We start from the raw sequence: 16,008 nt of genomic DNA on the forward strand, positions 1-16,008 counted from the left end.
AAATGGGAAAGGGCTAAAGCGGCGAACAAATAACAAATGAAATGATTGGCGAGCCATAAAATGAGATTTGAAACTCATTCAAATAAGAGATGGCGACGTCAGAGCTCTTATCCAGACGGTGAGCAAGAGGAGAGAGAGAGAGAGAGCGAGAGAGAGAGAGAGAGAGAGAGAGAGAGAGAGAGAGAGAGTGTAATTGGGGGTGAGACTTGAAAAATAGGAGGAGCTTCTGAACGACTAAAAATGTCAATCACAAAAAGGAGTTTCAATAATCTAAAGCAATCTGTAAGGACCTGACCTTAGTCCATTCAGATCAATAGGGAAGTAAGGGAGGAAAGCGCAATCGGATCGTTTACACTGGCTCTTTTGGAGGAAATATAGACTTCCCTGACACTTTGTACTCACTGTAAAGTGGATATCGTGGTGCTCACCAACAGGGCGATTCGCCGCTTTTTGTGACTCTAGTAGACTTTCTCTACAACAATGTCTTTCCCACAGCTGGGATATCAGTACATCCGACCCATATACCCGCAGGACAGGCAGGGGATAGGCAGTGCCCGAGCCGGGACAGACCTGAGCCCGTCCGGAGCGCTATCTAATGTTCTCTCCACAATGTACGGATCACCTTTCGCTACCGCACAAAGCTATGGAGCTTTTCTACCTTATTCAAATGATCTATCCATTTTCAATCAGCTGGTGAGTAAACGTTTATTTCCGTATAGTAATTTCTCTATTCTTTCACATTTAAATGCAGTAAACGTCAGTGTGTTCGAAACAATTTTAACTTTAGCCTTGGTTTCAAAAACATTATTCTTGAATGCTAGTTTTTGCAAAACGGTGGTGAACTTTGCTGCTTACTACGTTTGGTAAATAAATAAAAAAGAGTCGTAAAAGTAACAAACTGCTCCACTAAAATATGTGCGAAGGGTCTCTAGTGATTTTAATAAATTAATACAATGGACAATAAAAATAATAATAATAAATAAAACTACTGTAGAACATTATATATTGTCATTACATTTTTTTGCCGCTTTAGTCCTTTCTAATTTCTTCTGTTAATAGTATAAAATTGTATAATTTTTTTCAGGGAAAAATATCAATGTATTTTGGGTCTCTGTTGAAAAAAGTATATTCTACGTATCATTTGTAATTGCTTGTATAGACCGAAAACGCACACAATTATATTGCAGCAACATACCAGAAAACTGCAATAAAAAAATAGCATGCTAGGCCAACAATAATGTAAGTCAGTCACAATAATGTTGGATCCATTTTCTGTGTTTTAGGGTGCACAATACGAACTCAAAGACAGTCCAGGTGTTCAACATCCTGGATTCGCCCACCATCATCCTGCTTTTTATCCATATGGCCAGTACCAGTTTGGCGACCCGTCCAGACCCAAAAACGCCACAAGGGAGAGCACCAGCACACTCAAGGCCTGGTTAAGCGAGCACCGGAAAAATCCATATCCCACAAAAGGCGAGAAAATCATGTTGGCTATAATCACAAAAATGACTCTCACTCAAGTGTCCACCTGGTTTGCCAATGCCAGGAGGAGGCTAAAGAAAGAGAACAAAATGACATGGACTCCACGGAGTCGCACAGACGAAGAAGGGAATGTTTACAGCAGCGATCATGAAGGAGAGGACGGTGACAAAAGGGAGGATGAGGAGGAAATCGATTTGGAGAATATTGACACGGAGAATATTGAGAATAAAGACGATTTAGACGAGCAGGATGAACTGCATTCAGATTTGAAACTGGACGGCAGGAGCGACTCAGAAATTTCAGACGGCTTTGAGGATTTACAAGGACCGGAACAAAGGTTGTTAAAAGCCATGGTGAAAGACGGTAAAGATATTCGCGGTGAACGCGCAGAGCACTTTCACCAACACCATCATCACAATAACTTAGAACTTAAAACCCAACAATCTAACACCGAGCCGGTCAAACATAACCAGGCCATCATCAACTCTCCCCCCACAGAAAATAACCCACCTCCAGCCCCAAAACCTAAAATATGGTCTTTGGCGGAGACTGCAACGACCCCAGACAATCCACGCAAATCTCCGCTGATGAACGGAACTTCTGCAGGGTCCGCAGCTCAGACCATCATTACTCCTCATAGACTCATTTCATGCCCCGTAGGGAAGATCCAGAGCTGGACAAATCGAGGTTTCACCGCACACCAGCTCGCATTGCTGAACTCAAACCACTATTTAGGACTCAGTAACCAGGCTTCAGCGAATGGCCTTGCCCTGTACAGCAGACAAGCAGAGGACAGGAGTCAAAACTCCGAGTCCACAGTCACAGGTACATGTCACGCACACTGAGAAGCCCAGACATTTGAACGTAATGCTTTTTATTAGACTGTACTTACAGACTGGACGCGCACCATTCTTGTTTTCTCCCCGAATGCATTTACATTTGCTCACTACTGTGAAACATTCAAGTAAAAGATTCACACTTGAAACGCAAATGCCTATGGAAAGTACTTATTTGATTTTTTTTCCCAAACTTGCTTTTCAAATACTCGAAAGGTCTGTTAAAATGTGGTGGAAATGTTTTAGTGGCCTTTCAAAGATGTGTTATTGTATGAATTTTATATTCATAGGCCGCAAACTTTTCTTATTTTAAACAAATAGGTGTAAGATCTCAGTGATTTTAAGGCTCTGCGTAAAAAAAAGAAATGAAGAAGAAAAAATAATTTGGCATTTAAATTGATTTTACTTTTCTTTTGTCGTTGCTGGTTTTATTATTACAGAAAGATCTAGTGCCTTGGAAGCTGAGAAAAAGTTGTTAAAAACAGCTTTTCACCCTGTTCAAAGACGGTAAGAGCAGAGATCTTACATTATATGTCCATTGTTTTGTTTTAGTGTGTTTCTCATGATTTTATTTTTTTTTACATTTAATTATGTCATAATGTCCATGATCGACTGTCTAGTCACGCGTTCCGGTACTTTGTATACCGTGGTCTAAACATGATTTATATATTGTGATTGTGCAATAATAAACCCAGATGTCATACCAATAAATCACCATTGCATCGATGCGATATTTCAGAATGCTTATTTCAGTAACATTGTTTTTCTATACTTGCTTGCAAATTCAGTTTTGTATTGGCCCCGTGTTTTATCATGATTCCCTTCTATATCCCCATAGGCCCCAGAACCAACTCGAAGCTGCCATGGTTTTATCTGCCCTTTCCTCATCATAGGGGTTTCTCACTTTTTGTTTAATTATTATTTTAACATGTGTAAGGAATGTAAAATAAAAATAACACATTTCTGTATACTTACATTGTAAGCATGTCCTGTGTACAATGGCTGATGTTAATGCTATCAGGCCAAGTAGTCTGTGAGTCTCATTTTCTTTTGTAAGCTCTGTGAGGATTTGATGTTGAAATGTTTTGTATATAACGTAAAGAAAATGTATATACTTGTGATCCGAAATTGTACAAGAAAGTCTATATTTTGGCTAATAAATGACCCGCTGCAACTTTACCGTCACCTTTTTCTTGTTTTGAAGGCATTGTGAATATTGGGTAGGCTATTTTATTTTTAAGACTTATAGCCTACTTTGTAAAACCGTGCGTGCGTGTGTTTTGAAAGGCATGGGGAACCTTAAATAGAGGTTATGAGGTTTGAATCGTTGGATTTTGAGTACTTTCCTATTTCAGAGACTTAACTGTAATTAGCTCCTTCTTGAATCGCGCATTTGGATATTAATGGATGGGGATTATCCCCACTGATGCGGAACAGCCAATATGAAATGAATAATTATTTCATTTATATTAGGTTGAAGTAGCATACAACTCAATTTCACTGTAATGAGAATTGAATATTTTTTCCTTTGAAGGGAAAAGTATGAAAAGTGCTTTCCTCCGTTGAGATGGTTAGTATAATCTAGACTCAACAAATTTTCGAGATTCGTTTTTTTTATTGTAATGAATTTCTAATCAGACATTGATGTTGTGCTGTTTGCCATATGACTTCGATACTGTGAGAAATTATTTATTTATGTGTTTTCCCCTGAAGATAATTTGCATGGCAGCAGCTTTGTTTCACGGTTCCGAAAGTTTGGAGAAAATTGGAGTTGGAGCTCCCTCTACAGTCTGCTCTAGACGGACCGTACATGGACAGAGCTTTAATGTAAAATTATTTAATGTAAACAGTTTATGATAAGCATATTACGGATACTTCGTTTTTGTGAAATTTTCTAGGAGCTTATTAGGTACAAAATCATAGCATTTCACAATTAGAAAAGCGCCAGGTGCATAAATATGATCCAGTTTTGACAAAATTACACCATCATGAGTAAAGACCTATTCAGCACATAAATAAATAATGAATGGTGTTGACATAATTCTCGGCTTAGGTTATAATTGTTAAATTAAATTTTCGAAATCCCAAGAGAGAAAAAGATCAACGAATCAAAACAGAAAACAAAATAAAAAGTAACTATAAGCCTTTAAAAATGCATCCAAATTATTACCACCATAAAAACTGTTTACATTGAGAGTACATTAATTATCTTTAACCAATAGCACTTTAAAATAAGACAATATATAATTAAAAATGATAAATAATTTAAAAAAAAATATTTTTTTACATAAACATTTTATCTATTACAATTACAGGGAACGTTACACCTGTCACATTTCCAATGCTTTATTGACACACATTTTCCAAATGGTCAACTCGTATGTCGATATAGGCCTACATACACCACATTGTCATCAATCATGCAATTGTTCATCTACCGCTCTAATGGAACTGCAATGCACGGTAACCCATAATAACATGGAGCTCCGTGCTTAAAAACACCTATATCCTCGTTCCCATTGCTCATGCTGTTTTTTATTTATTTATTAAATTGTTAATTTGTTTTGGTAAAGCGTCCTATCTCTCTGAGATTCCCTTGTCAAAGATTTAGCTATGAATATTCATAAAAACGCTCTGTGACGTTTGTGACACCAATTGACGTAACCTTCGTCCTAGCAGCTCGCGAGTGACCAGCATTCTCCAGTCACTCGTGACCCTCCCACAATAAAAGCGCAGGTCAAGAGCGAGAAATGCTTGCACTTTTTAATTGAACAAAACAGACACTCAATATGCAGTCAAAACTATAAAAACACACAAGAAAGAATTTTAACTCACGTACGGAGAACATACAGATTAGGCTATGCGCATTTCTATTATTATGAATCAAAACTTAAAAAGCACTGCTTTTCACAATACTAACATTACATTTTTCATGTTGTATTTCGAAAGTTGTACACCTCCCCTAGTTATAAGAAAGGTCTATACTTTCCTTCGCTATCAAAACGAATCAGTGTTAGGTCGCCAGTGACTCTCACAGTAATATTTTTAACAGAAATCACACGCCTCTTACAGTGACGAGTGTCATGAATATTGATGCTTGTTTTGTGTATTTTCTGCACATTATGCGCCGAGGGACCCGAGCCTCACTTGATCATTAAAATCCATTTGAAATGCCACTGAAAGGATGACACCGGGCTTCACGGCGTCTCTGATCATCGCATGAAATTAGGGATTAAAATGCCTCGCCAGAAACAAAGTGATCACCGATTTCGATGTCGCCATACGTGTCCACCCGCTTTCTTTCTCAGCTTAGCAAATGGAGTGCATTAATGAACATTTTGCTCTGAGCAACGCGGAGGACTGGGGCTGTTAGTGTCACTCATTTATTCAGAGTTAAGTGGATGTCCTTGTGGCTAATGAGCAATAATCAACAGTGACTCCTTTTATTCCAGCGCTTCCAGCGATGATAAAAACAGCATCCGCTTCCCCCCTATCTTTCCCACCTGCTATATTAAAACGAAAATGAATTTAGCTTTAATATATGTTTTTGTAGGATATCATCAATACGAAGGCTACACAAATACACAGTCTTGTCTTTTCGAGCGCCGCCGATCTGCAGCATCTGTGGGAAATTCTCCACCATTGACACTCTCCGAATAAATGGCATTTCAGTCTATTAGCCACCACTAACCCATTATATATCCAAGTACCATTCTCCCTCTACATCAATGACAGGGCTGCATAGCTGTACCACTCACTGTGAGGAATGCTTTGTTAAATACCAATTTGGATGGGGGAAAGCGATGAAACACAGTGGAATCAAAGGGATATCTAATCTATCTTTCTGACTCGCCATTGATGCCGAGAGGGAGGACAGAAAGGCCTAACCCTTTTAGTGAAACCAGCCAATGGAGTCATCAGCAGCCTTCTGCATGGATGGACAGGACCGGAGGAGGACACGAAGACCGGAGTGGGTTGCCGAAGGGGCCGGAGTCAGGCTGTGAAAGAGAGGACCAGCCCTGTGCCATGCCCCTGTCCTCCCCTCTCTGTCAGTGTGTACTGTGGCAACGCTGTCCCACCACACCCCATCCCTGTGTTGAGCAGGACAAATGTCAGCGCTATTGTAGCCCTGCAGAAGCTTTGAAGAGGCCTGTTTTCTTTGTGGAGGTCACTAATCCTTTTATGAGGCACTGCTGATTGTTAGCTTGGCAAACACACACACACACACACACACACACACACACACACAGCTTAGAGCTCACACAATGATCCACACACACACACACACACACACACACACACACACACACACACACACACACACACACACACAGCAGTGTGTGTAGGATTTTTTCCTCAGACATGGCTGACATGTTTAGGTGACCTGTAGGGCTACAGAGGAAAACAGTCAAAGCATAGAGGACACATGTTCCACACTGTCACTGCGGATGAGGTTACAGGCCATCTAAACACTTCTGCTGCCTCAGAGAAGAGATACCCACATTTACACCCACAAATCTTGTTTTACACGCACAAACACCAAACACCGGCCTTCAGTGTCTGGTCTACTAAAGCCAGAATTAGTTTTATGATACAAAAATAACCTATTCAATGCTCAGACCTCACAGACATGCAAAAAAGATCAAAGTCTTGATGTTTTTTAAACCGCTCACCATTTAAGCTGCACACAGTGATGGCATTCAGGAATTGTGATAGAACGGGACAGCGTTTAGCCTTACAGAAAGCTGCACATTTATCAAGACCAGCACGCAGTATAACTCAGGACACAGCAATGAAAGTGCAGTGGGGTATTTGTAAGTAGGATTTTTCTCTGGCGGGTTTGGGGACAAAGGAGCAAAGAGTGACACTCTGTAGGGCAGGAGGCGGGGTTGTGTGGAGTGCTAATTTCATGGCCTTTGTTGACAGAGGTTAGAGAGAGAATTCTTTTACTTCATCTGAAAGACAACAAGTGGGGCAGAGGGTTATGGGTGTAAAAGGAAGAGGACAGCGAAAGAAAGAGAGAGATAGAAGAGAGGTGGGAGCTTTTGCCGTTCAGCCATCTGAAAGATTGTGCCTTTCTCAGCCTCCTCAGCCATTATGACCGAGTTACAGGGCAATTATGGAAATGTTGCTTTGAAGCATAGTATTGCACGTTTTTCTTCTCTCCCCAACTTAGAAAAGTCTCCATCCTTCTTTCCTCACCTCTGCCCGGACATGGCTCTGTCTCCCCCTACATTTGCACCCCTTTCTCTATAGCATGAAAAATGGGTCTGCTATGGTGAATGTGATCTGAATGGAGTGAGTGAACTGTAAAGGTTAAATTACAAAAGGATAACACCGGGGCTAGGCTTGAAAATCAACTTTTCAAGATTGCAAGATTGATGAAATGTTGTTTTTAAACATTATTCTATACATGTAAAACAAAAAATCTACACAAATTTTAAGAGTTAAGATAATTTTTATAAATCAAAAATCAGTCACCAGTATAGTACATTTCCGTCCAAACTCATTCGACAGGTATCATGCCATAAGAAAGCTATGATATTATGACCGATAGGGGAATGTCACCAAGCACCTTCCCGGGCCCATTGACCTATTCAGCATATTCTGGACCGGTGCCGATATCAATACAATACTGTGGGGACTCAGCGTTATGTCCAACTCTCCAAATGAAACGGCATGAGTCACATTCTGCGAATTCCACTCACCCTTGTCTTGAAAATAGATATATTGCTAATGTTTTCCCTATATAATTATAGATGATATATTTACCAGCTCAAGTATTGATTGTGAAAGTGGCTGAGGGGTTCTTTGGATTGGCTGCAGTGGAGGGAAAGACTTCATAAATTCTTCTCCTCTTGGACCTCTGTCAAACAAGTTGTGCCGTGCGTTTCACATGAATACATTAGCGGAGCTCGGCTGATTGATTGGGAGAGCTGGGAAAGAGAGAGTGCACCAATGAACTCGCTCTCTCAACAAGATTAATAGGGTTTATTAAATACTCTCATGTCCGCTTTCATAATGGCAATGCAACGGGTGGCCAAAAAGTGTATTGGTTGCGGCTTGTACTTCGCTGCACTTTGATGCGTGTTATTCTCAAATGGTTGGAGGCGACACACAATCACCAATGACAAAACCTCTCCATCTGCTTTTGTGACCGATTTATGATATGAATGTGAGGGTGTGAGAGAAAGAGTGAGTGTGTGTGTGTGTTAAAGGATGTCAAATGAACAGCAAAGAGCACTCCATTCTTCCTCACTTCTCTTTGTGCTTACATATAAACTTCTTGTCACCATGACATCTCTCTCCCTAATAATGCTTTTGCCATGCAAATGAGAGAGGATGTGTTTGTGAGTGTGTGTGTGTGTGTGTGTGTTTCTGTCTTCCAAAAACGGGTGAGAGGGGACCTCTATTGGAGATGGGACAAAGAGATTTTTTCCCTCTGCTGGGCACAATGAGCTCAGGAATCCGAGTGTGTGCGTGTTGTCTGTGCTTTTGCACTCGGTGAATTCTTTTTCTGGAATTCTTTTTGGCCCTCTCTTCCTGGACAGACAGGAAGTAGGAAGTAGGGGGCTCCAGGGAGGCAGAAAAAGAAGCCCATGGTCGATCAATCCAGTAAGGACCAACGCACAACCCTTCCACCCCTTGCCAAGTGTGTGCAGACACTTTTAAAAGTGTAGGCAAGCAAAGCCGCCTCTTCTCTTGTAATGCTAAATCAGCGTCACTCACTGGAACTGTAAGCTCTTTCACACAGACGCGCACACACAATTTCTCCCTTCCCTCTGCTTCCTATCGCACAAAGGCTTGTGTATTTTTTGAAAGACTGCAGAGATGGCCTCTCAGCAGGATGGCGGACTAAACAACAGCGGGGAGAGCATTACATCCAAAAGCGTAACAACTGAAAGACAAGACTTTTAGAGACTCTTATAAAGAATAAAACGTAGGATAGTTGATTTATCTATTTGTTTTCAGGCCCGACAGGCAGTTTCATTTGCCTTTCGACATAAGTGTCTATAAGCTCCTTCATGACGAAATAATTCTCACTAATATTTCTCTGGCCTCCCAGAAGACGACAGGGTGGCGTAATAAGACTGACAGCGTCCTTTCTGTACGAAGGAGCTGGATGAGTGTGTCGAATGCCATTTTACCGGCAACGGAGAGCCGAATAATTAGCGCTAATAGTGTATATAGCATGGAAAAATCCCTAGAGCTTTATTTAGTTCTATTTCTGTGGCACTTGTGCGAATCCACGCTGTTTGCTAATGAAATATACATTGGGTGAACTCTGACCTCTGCTCTGGGGCTGAAGGTCATCAGGCTCTTTTACATACACAGATGAGCTCGTCTTCCGGAAATGATAAGAATAACAGCGGGGACGTGCACGGGGCAGAGAGTTAAAACAACAGCTGAGATGGCCATTAATTGGCTGAAAGGCATGTAACTGTCATCCATTTCCCCTAAGCTTGAGTGCCCTGGTTTGGTCTTCTCTTCACTGTCTCTCTCATCTCATAACACGCTACATACACATACAAACACACTCGTATACTGCTGACACCTATCAAATGTATCTTTGGGTTCACTGGCGGGCCATCCCAGAAGTTTGTAATAGCTCAGAGTGGCATTCTGATATGAGTTACACAAAACCAAACAAAGATTGTGAACGGAGAAATAAATATTTAAGAAATCAATTACAAACATATGCAACCCAACCACAGTTCTGGCAAATCTAAGCCTGCTGCATTCCTGACTCTGCTAGCAACTGTTAACTGTGCTCTGAAGCCTGCTAGCCTACAACACAATTTAAAGCTTAGTTTTTTTAAAGAATACATCCATGAATGTGTTTTTAGGATTGATTTATTAGATCCTAAATATTTGAACATGCTGTCAATTGCTTAATTCATTAAGGTTTATTATAGTTAAATACCACATAATCTACATACAGAAAGATTCCAGGAATTATTTTTTTTCTTTTTAAGGAATTATGTTAGTTTTTATTTAACTTATAATAATATAATAATATAATTATAATAATATATAATAATAATAATAATAATAATACATTTATTATTATTATTACTATTATTATTATTATCTTGACACAAAATTAATTTTTGAAAAGTCTTTGGGTCGGGTTGTTCATTTTTTGGTCTTGAGGTAACTGTAGGAAATAAAAAACAACAACAAAAAAACAAACAAATGCACAATACATAATAATATTAATATCAACAACAATTATTATTATTATTATTAATTTTGCATATACATACAATTAAAAAAATGTCATACATTATCACACTGTAAAAAATTGCTGTAAAAAAACGGGGAATTTTGGACAGTAATTTACCGTTTCTCATAAATACAGTTGAATACTGTAAATAAACATTAATATGACAAACAAAATAATAACAGCAAGCTCCTGTTCAGTCTTACGGGATAATACAGTATTTTTTGGTTTGGTCAGGCATGTCAGACATGTGACAAGCTCATCTGCAACCATGAGTAAAACTGATTTAACTACACTGTTTTTCTGCATTTTATTATACGAGAAGGAAGCAGAATTAAAGACTGTCTATCCATTTTCACTCCGATTGTGACCCTACCAGCACCGAGACGGACGACGAATTCACTTGTTTTTTACTCCTCGCCTGTATATCAAGGTAAGCACAAACTGAACAGAGTCTGTGTTTCTAAGTGAAATAATTGACAAAATGTTTTATATATTTGCTTATTTTTGAAATATTTCTAAAAACGATTTATTTGATTTTGACATATTTAGGGCAGATTGTTAAACGAATTGGCAACTAGCTATATAGGTTAAATACAAATAAAGATGCTAATGTTAATTTGCAATCTAATCAAATGTCTGACTGATGTGCGATTATCTATTGATATTTTTTTTAAATCTACATGAGGGATTGGGCTCTGTTTCACCATTTGTTTGTATCTTTTTTCAATGTGTGCACTTTTAATCTTTGTACAGCGCCTCGTGAATGTGTTAACATTTAGCCTAGTCCCATTCATTCCTATGGCTCCAAACAGGGATGAATTTAGAAGCCACCAAACACTTGCATGTTTTCCCTATTTAAAGACTGTTACATGAGTAGTTACACAAGTAAGTTTGGCACAAAATAAAACTTTTGTTTGGAGCCATTGGAATGATTGGGGCTAGGCTAAACGCTACATTCACGAGGCACTGTAAAAGATGAAGTGCACGCATTGAAAAAAGATAGGGCTGTATTAATTCGTCTAAGTTGAGGTAAGAACATAGTAAAATATTGAAAACGGCTAGTCCAAGGCTGATACTGCTGGGTAAGTGTAACACTAAGGTATGGAGTATAAAACTATAAAACAGTAGGCCTATAGAAAAGTCTTTCAGTCTGTCTAAAAAAATCTCTTTCTGTAATTAATATCATTAGCTTTTCTAAGTAATGGATTTGCAGCTGTATAATATCTGATAGTTTTTTGGGACATTAACTATAATTGTTGTCTGCATCAGTTGCTGGTGATGAAGTTACATTTGGAGGTTGGATGATCAGCAGTGAAAACAACATCATCTGTGAAGGAAAGATGAAGCTGCGAGGACACTGGAGTTTGTTCAAAGGTAAATCCTCTACTAGCTGTTCAAGAATGTCACATTGCGTTAAATTAGTGTCTCTTTCTTTTTTGTAAATTGACTTTAATTGCATTAGGTCTTTTAAATAGTAAGTCGAAGTTTAAGCTAGCATGTGCATATAGACATAACACTGGGTTTTGGCCAAATTTGTTGTCATGCTACATGTTTTTGAATAAAGTATTTCTCTCTCATTACTGCCAGAATGGCAACAACCTAGAATATTTATACTGTGAATGCAGTTGGTTTTATCTGTCTTCATTGCAATTAATCTTTACTTCTCTCATTGTACTTTGTAGATGCTTATTTGGTGTGAACCCTAAGAGGTGAACAAAAGCCAGGCAGGTGAAGGTGTCCGAGAAGACAGGAAAGCTTGTCCAGAAAAACGCAGCAACTGTTAATCCCCATGTGACCACCCTCATCAAAAACGTCATGGACTTTGAGTGGCTTTCACATTGTATTCTGCAGTGTTGTGATATTTATGTGACATCACAGCATTATGTTTTATTCAGCCCAGTCTCATTAGTGAGGCAGAAACTGACATTTAAGAATGCACTGAATTTTGTTATATTTAATAAAAACAGTGTTTTATCATCATCCTTTGTTTGAGAATTTTTTTGCAAGCAATTTTAAGTGTTTATTTTAAAATTACATTTTAACAATGCTAGAAAAATCACATTCTACAGTATAAATAACAGCAGGAACCCTAAAATAACAGTATAATGCATCCAAACATCTGACAGTATTATACTGTGCAGCTCCCTTTTTTTACAGTACTGTCTCGTAATATTTGTACAGTAAAAAACTGTTGTTGTAAATTACAGTAGGTAATCTGTAAAATTACAACTATATGCTGGCAAATCTAGCTGCCAGTATATTACTGTAATTTAACAGTGAAATTTTTTACAGTGCACATTTACATGTTTATTGTCATAAACATTATAATCAATCTGAATGAGTGGCCAATTTCTTTGCCAGTCATGGTAAAACAAAAATAATGTTAAAAAGTTAAAATTCATACTTAGTTAACAACTTGTTGCTAAATTTTTATCATAAGAAGGACGTATTATAGTAGTTTAATTAACTGATATGGCTCCTATTTTATTATTTCATATAGTTGTTTTTATTAAATTGGTTTAATGTTGTTTGATGTGTGATTGCATTTTCCTAGACTTCTTTACCTCAAGACAATTTTCTATCACTGGTTGATAGACAATAAAGTTTAAATTTTAATTTAAATAAATTTAAATTAGTTGATACAACAGCTTCTGCTTCTCTTAAAGAATGTTTACCCTTATTTAATGCGTGCAGTGTTTAATAGTCCACCAATGTTTGATTCGTAATTTTTTAGTGTTTGATCTTGTGGGTTAAAATTTGCTAATGTCTGGCTGGCAGAGCCAAAGATGAAAGACGAGTGTGTGTGTATGAACATCTCATACAGGTTCCGTCTCCACTGCAATCAACACTTCGTGGGCACACAGCTGGCACACAGCTGGCCACTTATTAAAGCGCGCGCACACACACACACACACATGTACAACAAGCCGTGTAAAGAATATGATCCCGCCATTTAAGATGAATGAAAAAATCATTACAGGGGCACAAGGAGGGTGGAAAAAAATGACATGCACACAGACAGGAGGAGATCTATCAGTGATGGACAGGTGTTCCTCCGTCAGCAGAGAAACACACACTCTCAAATGTTATGGAAAGCACCCATTAGAGAGTTGCTAGCCACACCCTGTCTTCTCCTCTCTTTCCCAGACTATTCTAAGCTCTGCACGAGTGGTCTCAACAAGGACAACCCAAACGAGACAGCGCTGTCTATCCACACCGTCTATATCAGGTCACTCACAATGAGCTTCTTTGCGTGAACTGTTTAACCGGGGCAACAGAAGTACCCAGTTTATTTTGGTCTTAGTTGACTTCAGATAAATTAAGGCTCATGCACTGTTTCTATGACTGTAAGTAAATATAAGGCTATGTTTAACAGCATGTACCAACCGTTTTATAGCATGCTATAATTTAAAAAATAAAAATGTATCTAATATAAGGTGAGATCATAACTTTTGATGCCATAAATTTATTAAATATATTTGAAAATTATGTTTTGTATTCTGTCATTAATTTCATCAAGACATATGCATATTTGCTCTGTACGTATGGATGTTACAGCAGTTTCTGTGGTGCAGTAATACTCATGTTACCTGTAGAGCATCAAGCGCTAGACCGGTGAAATCTGGTGAGGTCATCTGTTCCTGTGAACCACTATAACGCAGACAGGGAACTCGAGCACACCATGCAGCAGACAGCACAGGAAACTTGAAGACCAGACTGGTGTCTGCTTACTAACACTCACAAGCAGGCACTGCGATCAGAATGGGTACATGACAAATTTGTAAAGTCACAGGAAACAGAATATGCAGTCAGGGTAACAGAAATAGTAACATTTTCATGACTTGCTGCTTTATGATATCATACTGACCTCTATGAAATCACAAGGGTCATGAGAACTGCATGTAGGCCTCTACAACAGAGCATCACAGGTTAAAATATTAAGATCACTGAACATCTCTTACCTACAAGTATTCAGATTTCACATATGTTTATTAGTGAGCAAAAATCACATTACAACTTATCACTCTTACGAAAAATCTCATTTGTTTGGGATAGGAAAGGAAAACCAGATGATGGGGCCGTCCTTCTGTCTTCATAAACTTTGCTCTATTATATAAGTGAACCCAAGTTTACACTGTGTGTATATGGATTTTAAACTACAAATTAAAGTGAAGGGTAACTGCGGGTCAGCACAATCTCATGACACCTTCATTTTCAGCACATTTAAATGGCAAAATAAACAAAGCCGTTGTTGTATCAAACACAAACCTTAGCCACATTTTGTTCTGTGGGACTGGTTAAACAAATGTAAAGCGTGCACAATAAACACTGATTTGTTTTTCTTTTTCATTGCTTTTAACCCCTCGCTCTTCAAATTTGTGAGCTGGAGCAAATGAGGGCCATAATGAGAGGCAGATTTGATGAAATGAGAGTTTTAATTAAATGAGCGAGTGACGATGAGAGCGAGACGCTCATTCACTCCTTCATTTTCCAAACTTCACTGGAAGGAAAAAAGCACTCGCGGGTCATCCAGAGGACAGCCTTCAGAAAGGGTGAGAGAAAATAAGTTGCATTTGCTAATGGCTATTGACGATTCCAAAAGAAGGCAGCGAAGTGGAGACTGATGACATTTCCGATGTACAGTCATTAAAATATTGAAAGCAGATTTACTTTAATACAAACACTGAGTTAAAACTAAATACTCTTGCATTGCTACTGCCATTAGAACATTTTGAGGTCCAACACAGACATGACTCACCGGGGAACAGAATGAAATACAATTAAATTGAATGTAAATTAAACACACACACTTGTGCACACACACAGTATATATTCCAAAAGCCCTGTGCATAAGGTACGTTATACAAAAACGGCATTTCACAAATCAGAATTTTTGGAAATCTAATTTTTTTTATGCTTATTTTTGTTTTTTTAGCATTTAATATGCCTAAGGCTTTTAAAAAGTATGGTATATATGAAGATTTGGTCCCAAAATGCGATAAACGCCTATTTTTTATTTTTACTGTACCACCAAAATCAGTATTGTATCAGGTCAGTTTTTAAAAGTAATTTCTTAATTGTACGTCGTCATCTTTTCTCCCTTTTTTTCCAAAACGTGATAAACGCCAGTCCTTCTTCTCTGCAGAATGCAATAAAACCAGTCAAAGCGCACCATTCCATGCACTGTAAACAACAATGGCGGCGCGTTGAATACACACAGAATCCTAGTTTTCTTCATCTACTTGGTACATTGTGATCAACAAACAAACAATAACAAAATTATTCTTTTTATGGCATTGATAAACCTGTGGTGGTTTTCTGTGGCGGAGAAGAAACGTAAGCCATCAAAATCAAATAATATACATGAGAGGCACTCGGGCGAAGGTAAAATGCCGGCTGTTGCTTGTTCTCACCCGACAGCATCAAGTTTCTGTTATGCTAACACATTGACCCCAAAGG

The 16,008-nt window shown here is 38.5% G+C and overlaps 1 protein-coding gene across 1 annotated transcript; it reads left to right on the top strand.

Annotated features, from left to right (window-relative positions):
• Positions 1–255: 255 nt before the first annotated feature.
• Positions 256–3,500, top strand: irx3a (iroquois homeobox 3a). The gene is made up of 4 exons (XM_065275788.1): positions 256–693; positions 1,284–2,310; positions 2,762–2,828; positions 3,160–3,500. Exons 1-4 carry the CDS (start codon positions 481–483, stop codon positions 3,212–3,214), a joined length of 1,362 nt encoding a protein of 453 aa, XP_065131860.1. The 5' UTR covers positions 256–480; the 3' UTR covers positions 3,215–3,500.
• Positions 3,501–16,008: the final 12,508 nt, after the last annotated feature.

The sequence above is a fragment of the Paramisgurnus dabryanus genome, chromosome 2 (assembly GCF_030506205.2).
Source record: "Paramisgurnus dabryanus chromosome 2, PD_genome_1.1, whole genome shotgun sequence".
In the NCBI taxonomy this organism is placed as follows: Eukaryota; Metazoa; Chordata; class Actinopteri; order Cypriniformes; family Cobitidae; genus Paramisgurnus; species Paramisgurnus dabryanus.

Excerpts from the sequence above, each read along its gene's own strand:
- irx3a (XM_065275788.1), top strand. The coding sequence starts at position 481 with ATGTCTTTCCCACAGCTGGGATATCAGTACATCCGACCCATATACCCG. Across the intron at positions 2,311-2,761 it reads CTCCGAGTCCACAGTCACAG|AAAGATCTAGTGCCTTGGAA; the intron begins GTACATGTCACG and ends TTATTATTACAG. Across the intron at positions 2,829-3,159 it reads TTTCACCCTGTTCAAAGACG|GCCCCAGAACCAACTCGAAG; the intron begins GTAAGAGCAGAG and ends ATATCCCCATAG.